Here is an 18,468-nt window from a genome sequence, read left to right as displayed (position 1 = left end):
CGTACGAAACAAACCCGATTTATTTCTGGTTCGATCTTACTCAAAATCGCATCCTTTCAGTAGATCGGGATCCATGGCTGATTAGGAGTTCGTTTTGTCTGTTCATCAGCAGAAACAATACGTCCACAAGCCTGTAATAATGGGACTTGGAACAACACTTTGATGTAAGTCATTTGTCTGTTCTTCATTCTTCAAAATAGAACACCCGACACAATGTAATTTTGATGGTAAACTTTGAATCTCTCAAATACACGGCGTATTCTACATGCTGCCCAGCATCATCCTGGAGCCATCATAGGGGCAGTATCATTGCGATTATCCTGCGTGACATCACGTATCCTTTTTAGGATCTATCCCACGTATACCGCTGAAAATCTTGATTGCAATGGTTCCGGTCCAACTTAGACAGGCAAAGCTCCCACGGAAAGGCTTTGGTGTCGCCGGTGTAAGGCAACGTATCCTCGCCTCCAACTGGTACAAAATAACAGAAGCAAGGACTGGTTTACCGCCTAGTCCAGGCTTTGCTTGAGACCGGAAGCAGATCGAGCGTAAATATAGCGAGAAGAGAATCTCCGACAAATTCGAGCAGGGGAAGTATCAGTCCTTGACACTTCGATGCCGACCGTTTCTTGATAGCATCTGTGAAAGCATGAAGTGGTTTACATCCTCATCGGCCCAGTATGTCAAATGGCTGGCAATGCTTGCAATCAGAGATATATCGAATGCACCCCTATTGAAATGTATTAGCATCCTGGGCGTGGGTTCGAGGGATCCAGACAGGAACGTAAAGATCCTCGATAGCTGGAGGGAAGAAAAAAAATAACTTACTCCTGGATGCTGTAGTCAACTCGTCCATTAGTATTGAGTGCCCTCATTTTAGCATCTTCCATCTTCAACCTCCTTAGGTCCTCGCTCTCTAGGCCAACGGCGGACTCAGTGGCCGCGGAATGTAAAATGTCATTGTGATGACTAGTCTTGGTTCTGTTGGTCCCTTCGTAGAGCGTTTCTAAGTTCCAGTCAATCAATGTACGGTATCTATCGGCAGACTCTTCTTGACTATCAAGGCCCGAACCAGACCGAGAAGAGCCATCCTCTCCAAGAGAAGAGTTAGCCAGTGATCCTCGAGACATTTGAGTTTCGGTAGCAATCACTGTGGATTGTGAAGTTTCCTCCGAACCAAGGCCGAGGCTGCGGTTAAGTAGACTGCTTGCGACCCCGGTTGCGAAATTGGTCCATAAGGTTCCCACACTCTGGCCAACACGACTGCCAATCATGGATAGGCTTTGCCCAGGAGCTGCCCATAGGCTCTTCTTTACCGATGGCAAGGGCTGCGGCTTGAGCGACGACATTGCCGGCGAGATTAGCGGCTCAATTCGGTAACTAACGGGATCAGAAGGGTGAAATATGTTGTACAGTTGCCGACACTTCGGTGACGATACGATAGTCGGCCCTTCACCCGACGCCGTGCTCGCATGAACTGATGCGCCACGGCTCGCGGAGGAAGAAGACGTTGGGTTCCGATGATCACACTCCTCCTTGGACCTCTTGGTGTTTGCCCCGTCAATCACAGATCGCCCAGCAATGGTGTTTCCTTTGATCATCTGGAAAAGGGCAATTGGAGACCCCAAGCAGAATAATTCTTCGCAGTCAAAGTCGAGCAAAATGTCCTGAGACCCGTCTCGGTCCATCCTCCTCTCTCCGGACGTGGGAGGAGTCGACGGTTGGTGGCATAGGATATCAAACAGGATCGCGCTACCAAGTGAATGACCACAGAGGCTTACAGAGCCCTTGAATGTCGGATTTCGCTGCTTGAAGAGTTTCAGAATCCGATTGCACTCCTGCTTAACTATGGTAGAAATGTGTTCACAATAAGCACTTTGATAGAGGAGTACGTCCATTGCCAAATCAGAAATGAGATTCCGGACTGCGGGAACGCTGTCAAGGGTAATATCATTCAATCCAGGATAAGAACTGTCGTCATGAAAGTCTGCATCGGCTAAATCAAGTTCTTTACGATTCTGCCTCACCCCTCTGTAGGGAAAATCAAGGAGGTGTCTCCAACAGCTAAATCCAATTAGTACGAGAGCTCTTTCGAGTGACTCCAGGACAGTATGATGGTCATAATCTGCAGTTGAGCACTTGACAGTTGCCCGGGGTGGGTTAACTCACACTGGAAGTACCTGAACGCGGCAGTTTTTTTGACTGTCTGAGAAACTAGAGTTCAAGGCTTGCAAATCAGGAGAAGCCTTATAGACGCTCTTCATGGTCTTTCGAAGAACATTCACATCATGAATAAAGTTGATGCTTTCTAGCCGCAACCCAAGTCGCTGGCCTATTCCATGTGTGACAAGGATCAAATGATCAATCTGCCGCTCTCTGTCCTCTTCATCTGCTTCTCTGGAGACTTCCATTTCCTTCTCCTCCTGCTTCCGCGCTTGCTCCTCAAGCTCAGCTGTATTTTGAGGTTCACCAGCAAGGGACGACATCTGCCGTTCCAGAGTTGACCTCGGATCATCCTGATTGGTCACTTTCTTCCTCACATCCTCATTAGGGCGTGTGTCTGAAGAAATTTCCGAATCAGACTTGACCTCGTGGTCTGTCGAGGCTGCACTAGGGGTATCGGAGGAAGATTTTGTACCAACACTATGATCTCGACTCTTCACAGCCGATGTTTCCTTCTGTCTTTTAGTTTCAATAAAACCACGCACCACTCTTGTACCTGGTATACCGCCCAATTTCTGGTAAACGGTACTGCTCATTCGTGACATGAAATCGTCATTCGCCAACAAAGCTGTAGAATGATCCTGATATGTCACTATGTAGTTCATGTAAGCACCAAAAAGACGATAGTGCCGAGGCTCGTTTACTCGGACAGAAGTTGCATGTCCAGCCTGACCAGTAAGTGGCCGCGAAGCACATAGCTCTGGTTCGGGTGTGCATTGCAACCCAGACTTGTTCACATCTGATCTATCTGCATGCTGGGAGGTTGGGTTTGCAACGGTCTGCGAGAGTTTGCTTTGGTCATTTTCCAGGCGCCATGGCTTAAGTTTGAGATATCCTTCCTCAAGCTGCGTGGCCAGGTTTTCTTCGCACGGCTTGAACCCCTCTTGGAAGAACCACGTACCCCGGCGCACTTCATAGGTGGGACCTATCCAGTACGCCGGTGTGAGCTCCCTTCGTTCGATGTCCACGTCAAATAGGTTGTCCTCATTGACAGGCACCGTAAATAACCCTTTCCTTGTTTCGCGAAGCGATTCACTCTTTCGTGTTTGTTCTTGAGCAATCTCAACGTCCGAGAGCTTTTGGAAAGTGGACTCAATGGCCTGGGAATCTTTCGACGAAAATGGGACAAACTTCTTGGGCGCAGGTAGGGGTTTCGGTTCTTCCTTCTGGTGTTCTGAGAGTAGTGGTTTCCGTTTTGGAGAGTCAACAGCGTAAAACCACCTCACCCTCAGCGGGGGACAATCCGGAGGGTAGTGGCGCAAGCTAAGTCTATGCCTGTGTGTGATTGTATGATCTTCGCCTTGAGATCTAGGAAGAACGTCTGATCCATCGGTGTTGGGGGGAGTCTTGGTGTTTCTTGATGCATTCCAGGAAGAGATGGCTCCCAGAAAGGACCCTCTCTGACTTTCCCTGGACATGGAGCCCTGAAGACCCCGAAAGATAAATGTGCGGGCCAAGGCGGTCGTAATACTACTCAAAAACCTTGGTTTGTATGAGAGGATAAAGACGCAGAATGAGATGGCACTAGATGCCCCCGTCTCGATGATTAAGAGTGTTAGGGTCAGATATTGGTACGGGAGCTTCTTCGGCAAGCCAAACGGCGCAATATAATTACAATGGCTGCACTGGAAAAAGAGCAGTCACTAAGGTATGTTATCTTTGATGTGGGGGGAAAAAACACATGGAGTCTAGTAATGGCTGAAGTGCCAAGATGGCGCCCTCTTGATGGTGTGTGTCTATGAAATCATCGGATCGTCTCAGAAAAGAAATCGATATTCAAAGTAGAGAGGTATAAGCTGAATTACCAATGCGTGAATCTAAATGTATAGCCCGCACGCATGGTAAAATATCAGCAAAGAGTTTACCTATAGCGCACCTGAAAACAATTAACACAGATTATCTGTAGGAGCCTAAGGTAAGGTACCTTAGGTAGGTTAACAGGGCTGTATATTAATACTGATAAAATAAGAGACCATGGCCACCATGGAAGATCACCAAAGCCCCCTTTCGTAAGATTACAACTGTATGGTACCCCTCACACATCGGGTAGTAACAGAAGCCCACTTCATGCGTCATTGTTTGACCGGTCATGTGATGACGTCGCCAGTACGAAATAGTCATTAGCAACAAACAAAAATGCATGATAGTCTCGAGGGAGAGGCTCGAACTTTTGAAGTGAATCTTAACTTCTTGCTCTATCCGCCTAGTAATTAGTCAGTGGTCAATCGCTCACCAGTATCAACCTCCTATATAATTTGAAGCGCGTTGATGTTGTTGTCGTTGCCTCAAGTACTGCGTAATCCGTAGATGTTTCCATAAGCCACAACCCCACCCCGCTTCTCAACATCCCGCTTCCAGTTCCAGGGGTATCCGGAGATTAGGTAGCTTTACTCATTGTCACTCTTTACCGGCTGCCTGAAACCACGCAACGCTCAGCTCGACCGCCCCGATTTTTGCGATAGTCTCGCGGCTGGATGAGAAAACTTCATCCTTGCTACTCTCTTGTCCTGATTGCCTTCTTCCACTTTATACTCTCGTTCTCATTCCGTTGCCGTCTTCACATCCTTTCTTGAACTCATCTCGGGGCCAGATCTATTCTGGTCTTCTTAAGGCTCCCATCCACAGGACGAGCATATCGGCTCATCGAGAAGATGAACGTTCTCAAGCTTCAGAGGTTCGTATTTAATCTCTCTTGTTTATTATGTGCCTCGCCGTTCTTCTCAACAGAAAACCTTCACACAGCGTCTTGTTTTGAGACTTTCTCACATGGGTCACCTCTAGGAAATATCCACACTTTGACCAAAGTGAAATTTTCTCCCTTCAGGATGCATTCAGAAAATTGGATGTTGACGATAAGGGGTATCTGGACGAGGCTACTGTGATCAAGGCCACCCAGCAGTCCGAACGTCAGCCGTACGACGTCGTGCGCCAGGCTTTGAAGGAAGTCGATCTCGACAGCTCTCGTCGAGTCGAGCTCGAAGATTATGTAGATGTTCGTGTTTGTATCTTCATCGCTACTGGGACCATGAGAAGCTAAAAACGTATTCCACAGCTCATTTCAAGACTCCGCTCTACTCCAGCGCAAAATAGAGCAACTGCCGGCCCGAGTGCGGCTCCAGGGATACCCGAGATTGGAATGGGTGTGTCTCGACACGTCTCCAAAGGCAGCGTAGGGGGGCGAATTCACGTTCAGGGCTCTTCCGCCAACGTCACTCATACTATCAATGAAGATGAGAGAACTGAGTTCACCAGACACATCAATGCTGTCCTTGCTGGGGATCCCGATATTGGCCATCTGCTACCATTCCCCACTGACACTTTTGAGATGTTTGATAAATGCAAGGACGGATTGGTCCTAGCAAAACTTATCAATGACAGCGTCCCAGATACCATTGATGAGCGTGTCCTGAATAAGCCTGGGAGAAAGATCAAGGAATTAAATGCATTCCATATGACTGAAAATAATAACATTGTGATCAATTCGGCCAAGGGAATTGGGTGCTCTGTGGTTAACATTGGAAGCGGCGACATCATAGAGGTACGCGAGCACCTGATCTTGGGCTTGATTTGGCAAATTATCCGGCGCGGGCTTTTGGGCAAGATTGACATCAAGCTTCATCCCGAACTCTATCGGCTTCTGGAGGACGACGAAACGCTAGACCAGTTCTTGCGCCTCCCTCCAGAGCAAATCTTGTTGCGTTGGTTCAACTATCATCTGAAGAATGCAAAGTGGGACAAGAGGTAGGTTGGGCCGCTTGCAATATGGCAATTTCCTGCGAAACAATGCAGCTAGCTGACCTGTTTCAGGGTGACGAATTTTTCCACCGATGTCAAAAACGGTGAAAATTACGCTGTCCTCTTGAGTCAGCTGGCTCCCAATCTGTGCTCGAGAGCTCCGCTTGAGACTCGAGACCTACTTGAGCGAGCAGAGCAAGTTCTGGCAAATGCAGAAAAACTAAACTGTCGAAAATTCCTGACTCCTTCATCTCTTGTTGCTGGAAACCCCAAACTTAACCTTGCATTTGTTGCCAATCTGTTCAACACGATTCCTGGTCTCGACCCAATAACTGAGGAGGAGAAACTCGAGGTTGAGGATTTCGACGCAGAAGGAGAAAGAGAAGCTAGAGTGTTCACCTTGTGGTTGAACTCGCTCGATGTCCAGCCCCCGTCAACTCGTTGTTCGATGATCTTCGAGATGGTACCATTCTACTTCAAGCCTACGACAAAGTGATCCCTGGCAGTGTCAACTGGAGACATGTTAACAAACCGCCTAGTTCTGGCGGCGAGATGATGCGGTTCAAAGCTGTGGAAAACACCAACTATGCAATCGAACTTGGAAAGCACATCGGGTTCTCCCTTGTAGGAGTACAGGGTGCGGACATTACCGATGGACAACGTACACTTACGCTGGGACTAGTTTGGCAATTGATGCGGAGAGATATAACAAACACCTTGTCTAGCCTCGCGCAGCGAATGGGCAAGCGTGAGATCACCGATGCCGAGATGATCCGGTGGGCAAACGACATGTCCCGCAAAGGAGGCAGAACTTCGTCAATACGCAGCTTTAAGGACCAAACCATCGGCACGGGACTTTTCCTTCTTGATGTTCTGAACGGGATGAAGAGTAGCTATGTTGACTACGACCTCGTCACGCCCGGCCGATCAGACGAGGAAGCGTACGCTAATGCTAAATTGAGCATTAGCATAGCAAGAAAGCTAGGCGCGACTATCTGGTTGGTTCCTGAGGATATTTGTCAAGTGCGGTCTCGCTTGGTCACTACATTTATTGGTAAGTTGGGTTATTCTCCACACAGATCATACCTACTAACTCATCCAAATAGGTTCTCTGATGGCCACATACGAGAAGATGCAATGATCAGCTCCGTACAATTTTGTTGCAGCTGAGACATAACATGAAACATGTTTCTGTCCCTGGTTCGCCAGAAACTCGGATATTTCAAGCCACCTTTATCTTGTACTTCATAATGTATCCACTTTGAGATGCATTGGCTACCTCGGCTCTAAGTTCTACAAGGATTATGATATTAGATGCAAAATTAGCTCTTCGAACCACGTTATGTAATGATGGTTCTTTTATGATAATGGTTGCCTAATCTGACAGCAGTCTTAAGGATTATTCATATCTTAAGGGCCTGCATTGCGAATATGAACCTTACTGGTGAATAAAGAGACCTATACCATGAGGTAGACTAGGTTACTTTAAGCGTTATTAATATAAATATAATGGCTCAAAAATGGATAATTGCAAGTAACTTATTAATAGAATATTAATATTAAGGGTTTCATATATGACGTAGAACTACCTATCCAGTGATCTTTCATGCCTGGCTAGAAAGTGGTTACATGCATTCACTATTATAATTAGGCAATATATATAAAAATTAATATCCTGGGCAAACCAGCCAGCAAGGAGGATGTTGGAAGATGTTAGTAAAGAGGGCCACACCACCCAATCTTACTGATAAACCACTCTTTATTAGCAACACTCCCCTGATGCAAATGGCAAGACTAGGCATTATATATCCTGTATGGATCCCAAGTATTCTGATTCCCATACTAGGTAGCAACATAGGATACCCATGCAATAGGCACATTTAACATGTTAGATTTTCAATAGCGTTTAACCACACAGCTAACTAGACTATACTATTTGTACACATTAATTCTCTATAAGCTGTGCTTACTCAGCTACTAACTGTACATATAATTATAGTCACCATTGTGATGTCCCCTGCTCTGATTATCTGTGTGATTCCTAGTGCAACAAAGTATATGGATTAGAAAGAGCTATTTCTTACAAGATAAGCAATTTCCTAGTATTATGAAGCTATCTAATCATGTAATGCCTACCATCATGCCGTAGGCCCTCGGGTTTAACTCTCGTATAGTCGAGGCAGTCACAGGCTTCTCCTGCGAAATATTCAAAACAGGGGGTTGCCTCTCTAAAGTAGAGAGGTGTGTCCCCAAAATAGACGGTTCTATCTCATTGCGATCACCAGGAGATATCTGGCTCCACTGGAAAAGTGATAATGCGTACGGTGGCAGGGGTTTCGCCCATTTCGACAAGGAAACGGACCTGCCAAATCAGCCTTGAACTTTCAGGAGCCGAGAATCATGTAACGGATCGAGAACGACTAGGAACAAGTAGGAACTAAGCCATTGACCGACGATCAAGCCATGCCGGTGTTGACAAACCCCAAGCCTCACTTTCATATATCTGTGGAAAAGGGAGGGACTGGGTGTACGTGGCGCCTTTCGGCATGAGCTCGAGATGTCACTTCTCATGCTACAGACACTAAGAACGACCCGTATGGAGCATTGTGGATGATGAAGCATCGAAAATGTCAAACATCCATTTTATGATACACTGTTTCCATACAGGAGTTGGTACTTACGGCTACTTCTACTGGACTATGACATCATGAGTCGGTAGCCGAAACGACAGATCGACGAAAAGGATCTCGCGAAGCTTAGCCGTTCGTGATGGACGGTGAAAGGATGGCAATCGTTCTCCTATTAGAATGCGATCAAGACGGACGATGAACGCGGATATCGGGGACACACGTAGGGACGACTAAATTGGCGCAAGTAGAATCAACGATCGCTCGACGTCCGGGTCGGAAATGATTCGAGCTGCTGACCACAATAAATACCAATCGATGAACAAACGAACACAAGCCATGATCCGAAAATAGGAGGGGAGATAAAAGGAAAATGATAAGGAAATCAGAGATGGAGATGGGGAAGAGCAGAGAGCACACAGAGAGCAAAGCAACCATGAACGACCAGCTGTCCATATCTTCCCTTTCCTTCGCATCGTCTGGTTGGTTTTGCTTCCAAAAATCTCTACATGGTCCTTCGCTTCTGGTTCTCTGTTGGTCACGAAGAGAACATGAATTGGGGAACAAGCAAAAACAAGAAAGAAAAGCAAGGAAAAGAGAAAGAACAAAGGTATAAAGAGGTAAGAGCGAAAGGCATGCGAACGTAAACAGAACGTAGGAAAAGAAAGTTACCCAGTGAACCGGTGTCTATTACCATTACCGGATCGGAAACCTGACTCAAACCAGTGTCGCCACGCTCTCGATAACCATATCTTGAACGAAACATTGATGCCGTCGCGGTTCTTTCTTGTCTCTAATCGGTGATCGCAAGCTGTCCAATAGCTATCCCATGAGCACCGAGGGGTCAACCTACTCGGCAGTATCTAGCTCGTCATGAGCCGAAGTCAGAGGGTCCAGGGGTGCTGCCAGAGTTAGCTGCAGAACTCATCTTTGTCCCCTGATGGACTGAAAGTAATGTACCTTTCCTGTCTTCACCGTTCGGGCCGTTTTCGCGATCTTCTTCACGGCGCTCTCTCTCGTCATCACGACGTTCTCTGTCCTCCTTGACATCACGGTCCCTTTCATCAGGGCTTCGCGAACGGTCACGAGAGCGTTCTCGGTCCCTATCGCGACGGTCATAGTCTCGGTCACGGCGGTCATAGTCTCGGTCGCGACGGTCATAGTCCCGGTCATGTCGGTCATAGTCTCTCTCGTATCTTTCATCCTTGCGAGGGGAATAATCACCTCGACTACGACGAGGAGATGGAGAGCGACCTCGACGAGGGGGAGTACGGTCACGACGTCGGTCACGTCCGGATTCAAAGCGCCAGGAGGCAGACGGAGGAGTACGGGCCCACTAAGGAGAAATTAGTCTGAGGGGACAATGGCAGACAGCTAAGAAACGTACCTCTATCTTGAGCAGATCATCGCGGCCGATCCGCTTATTGTGCATCTCGTGATATGCATCGTCCGCATCACGGCGGCTCTCGTACTCGACGAAAGCAAAACTAGCCTCATCAGAACCATGAATAAGTATGAAAACCGATTGGAAACGTACAGTCTGCTAGACGGAGTACGCGGTGCTGGGATATCGCACCGAACGAGGCGTCCATATCTGTGAAAGTATTAGCTCCGGATACGTCATGGAATAACTAACAAGGCAGGTTAGGGGCAGGTGAAAGAGTACGAAGCGGAGTGTTTGTCTAGTCAGCAGGAAGTTGAACGGGGGGGAGTAGCAACGACGAATCGTAAAAGAGGAAAAGCCGCTTTTTCTACTCTCATGATGTAGAAGCCTGAGTCTCAAATGCGCCGGACTTCACTGAATGAAGTGCGAAGGTGGGTACGGAGATCGCAAGTTTCTCAGAGTGTGTAGCAATCGATGAGCGACACATACCGTTCGAATTCGTATGCGAGATCGCGAGCCCGGGTTCCATGCCCGAAACCGGTGACATAAAGGGTGGTGCCTGGGCGAGACATCTTTTGATAATGTTGAACGAAGTTATTCTTTATAGAGTTCCAGTTGCTCAACTCTGAGCTAGCTAGATTCACGTTGGGAAGATTCGTGGAAGAACAAATTGACCACGGAGAAGTGCCAGAAAGTGGTGGTAGTTGAAAGTTGTAATGAGGGAAGTACAAGATGAAAAAGGAACTACGGCGAGGTGGATATGCCACAAGCGAAACGCGCCATACCTTCTGGACTACTTATGGATACACTCAGATTTCAAGTACCTCCAGTAAAACGCACAATCCAATCTTCTCATATTTCGAAGTTTACAAGTATATATCTTGGTCCGGACTATGCTCCTACTTTGAGGTAGTATGATCATGCAACTTTGCGACTCTTGAACTTTAGGCGACGACTAACTAACCTAGAACAACCTAAGTATTTAACAAGCCGTACGAAGTAGACTACAGGTACAATGGCCAATTGGCGATGGTGATAGGAAACCTGAACCGGCCACTTAGGTCCGGCCGGCACCATCTGAACGGATATCAAGCGTGATGGACAGCTGTCCCAGGTCACTGTGATCGTAGATCAAGTCCGATACTTCGCGAGAGGGCTGGAATACGGAGTAGCTTCTGTAGAAGTCATTCGAAGGTACTCGCTTACCCGATGATGTAAATTTCCGGTGGGATTGTAGCCTTAGGCCGCCATTACAGAAATCACCCATGAGGTTTTGCTTTGATAGTAACAGGTTGACACAGCAAAGCACCCTATTAACTATAAAGAGAGGTAAACCTGACATAATCAAGGTATCTTACTTCTCGTGTGGGTTCTATTATATCTAGTAGTTGTGCATGGGGTATTCAGAGGATCTGAGCCTTTTTGAGGTCTGTATCAACAGGTCTACAGAAGGAATCTATCTCACTAGTGGGAATGAGGGCAAGTGTTTTAGTTGATTCAACCTTAATATCAGCGCCTCTAATGCCTCAGTACAATTCGCGTCGGCTTCATTTGGAGTTGAGGTTTTATAATTCATTCTTCCCTCACGGCAGGTTTGCGTCCTTCTCCGCGGCATTCATGCTGCTTTAGCTAAATGAAAAGCTTGAAGAGACTTGATCAGCCTGCAGTTCAGAATTTGAGGATCTTAGCAGCATCTGACTATAGTTGCACCTGTGCCCTTTCCGACTCTCTTGGACTTCATTCTCTGCCATTTCCTGATATCTTTATATTTCTCGGTGTTTGTCGTCCACTTTAAATGTCGATCGTTCATTTCAAAGGATAAACCCTCTATTTAGACGGTGCGCCAGGACTGGGACAGACGGCGCGTAAAAGTCGAGACACTTCGCTTTTACCACGAGCCATCTGTGGCTACGGACTCGAAAACTGACCTTACTGTGATAAAATGAGCTTAGATCGGGATCAACGCAGGCGAGATGCTGACGTCAAAACGTCTGGGGATACCGAGTCGTCCGATCTCTGTCAATTGTCACCCTCGGGTCCCGTCAATGTGAGTTAAAGCACTGCTACAGCTCCCATACCTCTCCACCGCTAACATCTGTTTTCAGGCACCACCACTGAGGAGCACACCGGTTTTGACCAAAACCAAAGAAAGGATATCCGACCCCGTTATTGCAGCATTCATTGCTGGAGGGGTAGCCGGTGCTGTATCTAGGACGATCGTATCACCACTCGAACGCCTCAAAATCTTGCTTCAGATTCAGACTGTGGGCAGAGAGGAATATAAATTATCCATATGGAGGGCTCTCGTGAAGATTGGAAAAGAGGAAGGCTGGAGAGGCTTCATGCGTGGTAACGGCACAAACTGCATTCGCATAATACCCTATTCAGCCGTCCAGTTCGGGAGCTACAACTTCTACAAAAAGGTAGATCTCAAGGATTGATAGCAGGATAAATTAGTTGTGGCCTAGATACTGACCTTTATCTTTTCCAGTTCGCGGAACCTTTTCCAGATGCTGAGCTGTCGCCAATCCGGCGCTTACTATGTGGAGGAGCTGCTGGCATCACTTCGGTCACCATCACATACCCTCTCGACATCGTCCGAACGCGACTCTCTATTCAGTCAGCATCTTTCGCTGCTCTCAGTCAGAGAGGTACTGCCGAACAACTGCCTGGAATGTTCACAACTATGGTTTTGATCTATAAGAATGAGGGTGGTTTTGTTGCCCTCTATCGCGGTATTGTCCCCACAGTCGCTGGCGTTGCTCCATATGTAAGTGAAACCCGAAGATTGATGAACAGGTGCTTACGAGATTAGGTGGGCCTCAATTTCATGACATATGAGTCTGTTCGCAAATATTTGACTCCTGATGGGGATAAGAATCCCAGTCCCTGGCGCAAGCTATTAGCAGGTGCTATCTCAGGGGCTGTAGCTCAGACCTGCACATACCCATTGTAAGTATTTAAGGAGACATTGCTTTTCCATTATGGTAGTCGCGAACTAATACGGTCATAGTGATGTCTTGCGACGTCGTTTCCAAATAAACACGATGTCGGGAATGGGCTATCGATATAAATCAATTTGGGACGCTGTGAGGGTTATCATGGCGGAGGAAGGCCTGCGCGGATTTTTCAGAGGAATAGTGCCTAACCTTTTGAAAGTTGCTCCGAGTATGGCCAGCAGTTGGCTCAGCTTTGAGTTGACAAGGGACTTTCTTGTTGGATTTAGCGATGAGAAATAATCATGATCATTGTCTTCATGAAAGTCGTTAGCTGACAGTCATTTTCTTGATATTTATAATAATCATAGTAGGCTGGGAAAGTTTCATTGGAGGGTTAAACAGAGGTAACTGGTTTTAACAAGCAATAATATATACTGATGTAAGTATAACCTGAATTAGTAGGCGCTACTATTTCACTTTCTAGGATATGATGCAGGTAAGGTAGTATGTGTCTCCCTTATATGATGATATCCAGTGACTAAGGATTCCCACGAATTATATAAATACGTACTCTTAAAACCGCACCAAGCCAGACTTTACACCATTGGTATTCTCTTGCACCGCCCCTGTAAATACACGAGCATGCATTCCCAGCCGGTTAGTTTAAGCCCAGGGGTGGATTTAATAGACAAGCATACCTCTTGTACACTTCCAATGGGTCAATATAAGCCCAGGTGTGCATCTAAAGGATTGGATATACATATGTCCATAGAGGGATGGATCTCATCATTGCCTCAGGTCCTTCAGGATTGGGGTTTATTGAACTTTTCTGATACTACTAGGAGAAACTGTCTCATATCAGAAGTATTTAGGGCTAGTCACAGGCTCCGCTTGTCCCTTGCTATGAATCGTGTAAGGACCATATATAAAGAGCACCTATTCATCTAAGAGCCATCTCTCTACTATTTCAAATAGCCAAACATCTATTGTTGACTAACACACTTGATTACATTCTTAAATGGTATATTCCACCTATAACCATATAATGACGCTGAACCTTTTTATAGAAAATGGTCTCGTTTAAAGCACTTGGGATAGCAGCTATCACCGCTGCTGGCGGTCGAACGCTCTCTACTGCAGACAAGTGGCAATGACATTGGATGGACAATTCCCTAAGAAAAAGGATTGCAACGAGATGTGCAATAAGCAGACTGAAAAGGCATAGACAATCTCAATGACCCCCAACTCAAGGATTCATGCATGGCAGATGATGAGGCTACGCTACAATCTTTGCCTCTCAAACAGGAACGAAAAAAAAGGGGGATGGTCAGAAAATGCAGACAATGTGCCTCTGTAGAATGAAGATCATGCTATCGAGAGTCCACGAGGACAAACAGAACGGCAAATCGTGTGATTCACACAGCGACGAGTTGAAAACCAGACTACTAGCGGTTGCGATTCCAGGCGGCAAGGATGTTTTGAAGGCCGTGAAGGATGGGAAGGTCAAGAATGATAATGTTCACTCCAAGCACCAATAGGTATAGAGGATTACTTGAAGGATGTCCAGGCTTGAGCGGAGATACCAATGTCTGCCTCGGGGCGTAACCCCGGGGGTAGATGGAGGATGGCATGATATCAACAGCGTCGCCAGGAATGGGAGATCTTCCTTGCTACTCTTTCGGACTGATATCTCTGTATTGTTAGTTTCTTGATGAATGATATTACTTCCTTACCATCAATTTGGGGACGGGTAAGGCCTTGCCAAACCGGACTTTACACTCCGAGCATTCTCTTGCTCTGGCCCTTGTACACACATAGGAAGTAGATGATTTTCTTTTGAAAGAGTGTATATGGCTCAGCATTATAAATTATGTAAACATGTACTCAGGAAGTGAGCATGTTCCTAAGCTATTTCCATCAGGCCTCTACCTTCAATTTTACCACTTGTTTTACCTCCCGAGCGCACATAGAAACATTAGTCACACAGTTAGTAACTTAAGTCACACAGGCACCATTGCTTACATATAGAGTTAAATACCGTCATACCAAGCTGTCTGTTGCTCTGATAATGCTCTGTATAGCTAGCTGAATGCCAAGTTTATTATATGCTCCAAAATGATTGTTGATCCTACATAGCCTTGGCTCTTAATGTGGTCTAGACGGGTCTTAGGATCCAATGACATGGGAGCATTTTTATGGTAGACATAAAACGCACTCTGGTCTCTTTATTTTGTAGACTACAGTGTTCAGCTAGAATACACTGGCCTGAATCAAGAAATCTTGAGGGTATGTAATGTAAAACATGCGCAGCAGAATCACACTAGGCTAGATGGAAGGTAGTAGGAAAGGACAGATTAATGGACGGAAGGAGAACAACAGCACACTAGTGGAATGCACGCCTCACAAACAGAAAAATAATAAAAATATTAGAGATTTTCTACTCTGTACTGTCCATAAGATACTGTGTACCTCTCTATATAGTACGTAACGTAAGTTACTAGGTAAGTTAAAATTATGTAGTCAGTTATTTAGTCACCGGATAATACCTCTAGTTACTCTAAGGGCATTAATAGAGTGGGACCCACTAGTTGTAGGTCACGAGCTCTAATTTCTAGATTTGTACTAGTATAGGGCTCAACCCGCACACACCGTCTATCTGAAAATCATAGATCAAAAACCTCAACAGATTTACATTGTATACGGGCGCGACAGCAAGCCAACACCCAAGGTGTCCTATCAAATACAGCAGCCATGGGTATGTATATCTGTTCAAACCTCAAGATTACATGCGTTTAAACTGTTCCGGTTATCAACGCCCATAAAAGACAGGGAGATTTAAAGGCTAACAGTTGTATCACTTCAGGTATCGACCTGGACCGTCACCATGTGCGCAGCACCCACCGCAAGGCGCCGAAGAGCGAAAATGTCTACCTGCAGGTCCTTGTGAAGCTCTACCGCTTTCTCGCCCGTATGATAGTTTCTTGAATTCCTGACTTATAGAGGTGGTTAAAATTGGAGGCTGATTTGAGTTCTCTGTTCTGCTAGGCCGCACGGAGTCCAACTTCAACAAAGTTGTGCTGCGCCGCCTTTTTATGTCGAGAATCAACCGCCCTCCCGTCTCCCTTTCGCGACTCGTTTCCAATGTCACCGATTCTCACAAGGGCAAGACCATTGTCGTGATTGGAACCGTTACTGATGACAATCGTCTTCTCACCGTTCCGAAGCTCTCTGTGGCCGCGTTGCGATTCACCGCTACTGCGAGAGCCAGGATTGAGAAGGCTGGGGGCGAGACTCTGACTTTGGATCAGCTCGCACTTCGGGCACCTACTGGAGCCAACACTCTCCTCCTCCGTGGCCCCAAGAACGCTCGTGAAGCTGTCAAGCACTTCGGCTTCGGACCCCACAGCCACAAGGTGAGCCGGTACCTTGCTATCTTGTGTTAACACAGTCATACTTATACTTGAATTAGAAACCTTACGTTCGAAGCAAGGGTCGGAAATTCGAGAGAGCTCGTGGACGTAGAAGGTCTCGTGGCTTCAAGGTTTAAGCAGGCATCTCAAGGAGTTCGACGATGTCCCTTGGGTTGAGTTGGTGTTGTCACATAAACCTGTTGCCAAAAGTACTTGCACAAGGGCTCTTGCTTTCTTGCTATCAGATGTGGAGGAGCTTCTAACTGAGTAGGAAATGTGACCGCAAAGCTCGCGCTGTTGAATCTGGAATTTCCGGATACGCTGGGCCTAGAGTAAACTACAATGAAAGGAATGAATTCTTATTGTGCCGGTCGAGATCGCAAATCATTCATAAATGAAGCCACTAAATAGCTAGATTCTCATGTTTCCACTTTTTACCTCCCTCTCCTTCAAAATAATCTCCTGCCCTGTGTCCCTGACCCCTGAGCAGATACTTGTAGATGGTCAATCCATCTAAACCCACGGGCCCTCGCGTATGGATTTTATTCGTACTGATGCCAACCTCAGTGCCAAATCCGAACCTCATTCCATCTGCGAATCTAGTCGATGCATTCCAGAAGACCCCAGCGCTATCCACACCACTCATGAAATATTCGGCAATCTCTTTCGACTCTGTCACAATTAGGTCTGTGTGTTTCGACGAATGTGAGTTGATATGAGAAATCGCATTCTCGACAGCTGAGATTGGTGAAGATGTTGAAGGAATGGTCTTGACAGCTAGGACAAGATCTAAAAATTCAGTGTCGAAATCCGAGTCGACTGCATCTTCTAGTAAATCTGCGGGTGGGGAGGATATACTTTTCAAGAGAGCAGATTTTGATTGAATGTCGCAACGAAGACGGACTCCCTTGGCCAGAAGGGCCTCAGCGACACCGGGGAATATTGTTCCAAGGGCATCTTCATGGACCAACAAAGACTCCAACGAATTGCAAGCAGCTGGATAATCTGTTTTAGCATCAACGATGACTTTGACAGCAATTGCTGGGTCTGCATCAGCATGGAGATATGCAGAACAAAGACCATCAGCGTGGCCGAGAACCGGAATCTTGGTGTTCTCCTTGACAAATCGGACAAGGTCGTTGGAACCACGGGGTATGACCAGGTCAATCAAGGAATCCTGCGCTAGAAGTGACGAAACAACGTCTCTGGTTTTAACGAGCTGGACTGATGCCTCGGGTACGTGTGTTCCCGAGATCGCTTCAGATATCACTTTTGATATGGCGATGAAGGACTCAGTCGACTCCTTCCCTCCTTCACTTAAGTCAGCAATGTGGAATCCGCTATCGGTCATGCACAAGTACCTTTCAGAATGGCAGCATTTCCTGATTTTATTGATAGTGCCGCGATATTCGCGATCACCTCGGGACGGGCCTCGAATATTATCAGCAAGACACCAATAGGACAGCTCACTCTCTCCAGGATGAGACCATCATCCAGTAGCTTCCTTAGGGTCACTCTCCCCACTGATAGACTGATTAGTATCATGTGTATTCGGCCAATTCATGTACACACCTGGGTCTTCCAGATCCCGTACACTAAGAATCCCCTTTAGCATGTCATCATATTTCCCAGGTCTCGACAGGTCGAGCCTCTTGAGGACACTGTGGCTGAGGCTGCCATTATTAGCCGCTTGGCTTGCTATCGCAACATCCTTTGCGTTGGCATCAAGGATGATTTCTCGATTTCTCGATAGAGCATCGTGAAGCGCTGTCAACGCATCGTTGCGGTCAATTGTGGGCAAAGTTGCGAGTTGACGAGAGGCTAAGGACGCAGTCCTCGCGATATCAACTGCGGAGGAGTCGGTGAGCGACATTGCGAGAACCTTTGACGTGTAGCACAAAAGAAAGAAATTAAGCCGTAGCAAGGGGACAGTTAGATAGACAATAGCCCCAACACTACTATGACTCAGATGTCAAAATGATCCTTGGGCTACTACGACAGATGTGGGGCAGGGAAATGCCCGCTGTCTAGAGTGATAACTGACAAGGCACGTCTAATTCCTGATACCTTTTGTGTGCTAGGTACCTATCGACTAGCTGAAATATATAATTCAAGATACCTTTCATCCGACGGCTTATTATTGATATATA

General features: G+C 46.6%; 7 protein-coding genes across 7 annotated transcripts; 3 read left to right on the top strand and 4 right to left on the bottom strand.

The window, feature by feature from the left end:
- Nucleotides 1-204: 204 nt before the first annotated feature.
- On the bottom strand, nt 205-4,125 carry P174DRAFT_436997 (DDHD family phospholipase). The gene is made up of 3 exons (XM_024826176.1): nt 2,170-4,125; nt 829-2,064; nt 205-730 (listed from the first exon to the last, which is right to left on the bottom strand). The coding sequence occupies exons 1-3, from the start codon at nt 3,639-3,641 to the stop codon at nt 598-600; spliced, it is 2,841 nt and encodes a 946-aa protein (XP_024687169.1). The 5' UTR covers nt 3,642-4,125; the 3' UTR covers nt 205-597.
- A 419-nt stretch (nt 4,126-4,544) lies between these two features.
- sac6 (fimbrin) lies at nt 4,545-7,245 on the top strand. Its single transcript, XM_024826175.1, has 6 exons — nt 4,545-4,897; nt 5,005-5,215; nt 5,276-5,964; nt 6,031-6,398; nt 6,419-7,012; nt 7,065-7,245. The coding sequence occupies exons 1-6, from the start codon at nt 4,875-4,877 to the stop codon at nt 7,097-7,099; spliced, it is 1,920 nt and encodes a 639-aa protein (XP_024687168.1). The 5' UTR covers nt 4,545-4,874; the 3' UTR covers nt 7,100-7,245.
- Nucleotides 7,246-8,323: 1,078 nt separating this feature from the next.
- P174DRAFT_436994 (uncharacterized protein) lies at nt 8,324-9,489 on the bottom strand. The gene has a single exon (XM_024826174.1). The coding sequence runs from the start codon at nt 9,039-9,041 to the stop codon at nt 8,772-8,774; it is 270 nt and encodes an 89-aa protein (XP_024687167.1). The 5' UTR covers nt 9,042-9,489; the 3' UTR covers nt 8,324-8,771.
- On the bottom strand, nt 9,435-10,541 carry P174DRAFT_361277 (RNA-binding protein; the record flags this gene model as incomplete). Its single annotated transcript, XM_024821773.1, has 6 exons — nt 9,435-9,487; nt 9,546-9,680; nt 9,741-9,921; nt 9,973-10,072; nt 10,123-10,179; nt 10,459-10,541. The coding sequence occupies 6 exons, from the start codon at nt 10,539-10,541 to the stop codon at nt 9,435-9,437; spliced, it is 609 nt and encodes a 202-aa protein (XP_024687166.1).
- A 1,207-nt stretch (nt 10,542-11,748) lies between these two features.
- Nucleotides 11,749-13,255, top strand: P174DRAFT_22017 (putative mitochondrial carrier protein). Its single transcript, XM_024821376.1, has 5 exons — nt 11,749-12,016; nt 12,075-12,392; nt 12,461-12,739; nt 12,785-12,921; nt 12,983-13,255. Exons 1-5 carry the CDS (start codon nt 11,912-11,914, stop codon nt 13,206-13,208), a joined length of 1,065 nt encoding a protein of 354 aa, XP_024687165.1. The 5' UTR covers nt 11,749-11,911; the 3' UTR covers nt 13,209-13,255.
- A 1,531-nt stretch (nt 13,256-14,786) lies between these two features.
- On the top strand, nt 14,787-16,601 carry P174DRAFT_500215 (60S ribosomal eL18 domain-containing protein; the record flags this gene model as incomplete). The annotated part of the gene is made up of 7 exons (XM_024830954.1): nt 14,787-14,799; nt 15,145-15,194; nt 15,390-15,397; nt 15,540-15,663; nt 15,738-15,876; nt 15,954-16,321; nt 16,378-16,601. 7 exons carry the CDS (start codon nt 14,787-14,789, stop codon nt 16,453-16,455), a joined length of 780 nt encoding a protein of 259 aa, XP_024687164.1. The 3' UTR covers nt 16,456-16,601.
- A 78-nt stretch (nt 16,602-16,679) lies between these two features.
- Nucleotides 16,680-18,397, bottom strand: P174DRAFT_399484 (glutamate-5-semialdehyde dehydrogenase). The gene is made up of 3 exons (XM_024823874.1): nt 17,891-18,397; nt 17,680-17,841; nt 16,680-17,629 (listed from the first exon to the last, which is right to left on the bottom strand). Exons 1-3 carry the CDS (start codon nt 18,189-18,191, stop codon nt 16,722-16,724), a joined length of 1,371 nt encoding a protein of 456 aa, XP_024687163.1. The 5' UTR covers nt 18,192-18,397; the 3' UTR covers nt 16,680-16,721.
- Between the last annotated feature and the right edge of the window lie 71 nt (nt 18,398-18,468).

This window comes from Aspergillus novofumigatus (genome assembly GCF_002847465.1).
Source record: "Aspergillus novofumigatus IBT 16806 chromosome Unknown P174scaffold_1, whole genome shotgun sequence".
Lineage (NCBI taxonomy): Eukaryota > Fungi > Ascomycota > Eurotiomycetes > Eurotiales > Aspergillaceae > Aspergillus > Aspergillus novofumigatus.
The sequence above is the reverse complement of the archived record's forward strand: the minus strand, read 5'-3'. Positions and strand labels throughout refer to the sequence as shown.

Coding starts and splice junctions, on each gene's coding strand:
- P174DRAFT_436994 (XM_024826174.1), bottom strand. CDS start 9,041: ATGGACAGCTGGTCGTTCATGGTTGCTTTGCTCTCTGTGTGCTCTCTG.
- sac6 (XM_024826175.1), top strand. CDS start 4,875: ATGAACGTTCTCAAGCTTCAGAG. Junction 5,965..6,030: donor AATGCAAAGTGGGACAAGAG/GTAGGTTGGGCC, acceptor GACCTGTTTCAG/GGTGACGAATTTTTCCACCG. Junction 7,013..7,064: donor CTTGGTCACTACATTTATTG/GTAAGTTGGGTT, acceptor TCATCCAAATAG/GTTCTCTGATGGCCACATAC.
- P174DRAFT_436997 (XM_024826176.1), bottom strand. CDS start 3,641: ATGTCCAGGGAAAGTCAGAGAGGGTCCTTTCTGGGAGCCATCTCTTCC. Junction 2,065..2,169: donor CGCGTTCAGGTACTTCCAGT/GTGAGTTAACCC, acceptor AATTGGATTTAG/CTGTTGGAGACACCTCCTTG. Junction 731..828: donor GTTGACTACAGCATCCAGGA/GTAAGTTATTTT, acceptor ACATTTCAATAG/GGGTGCATTCGATATATCTC.
- P174DRAFT_22017 (XM_024821376.1), top strand. CDS start 11,912: ATGAGCTTAGATCGGGATCAACGCAGGCGAGATGCTGACGTCAAAACG. Junction 12,740..12,784: donor TCGCTGGCGTTGCTCCATAT/GTAAGTGAAACC, acceptor TTACGAGATTAG/GTGGGCCTCAATTTCATGAC. Junction 12,922..12,982: donor CAGACCTGCACATACCCATT/GTAAGTATTTAA, acceptor ATACGGTCATAG/TGATGTCTTGCGACGTCGTT.
- P174DRAFT_399484 (XM_024823874.1), bottom strand. CDS start 18,191: ATGTCGCTCACCGACTCCTCCGCAGTTGATATCGCGAGGACTGCGTCC. Junction 17,842..17,890: donor ACGGGATCTGGAAGACCCAG/GTGTGTACATGA, acceptor TCAGTCTATCAG/TGGGGAGAGTGACCCTAAGG. Junction 17,630..17,679: donor AAATGCTGCCATTCTGAAAG/GTACTTGTGCAT, acceptor ACTTAAGTGAAG/GAGGGAAGGAGTCGACTGAG.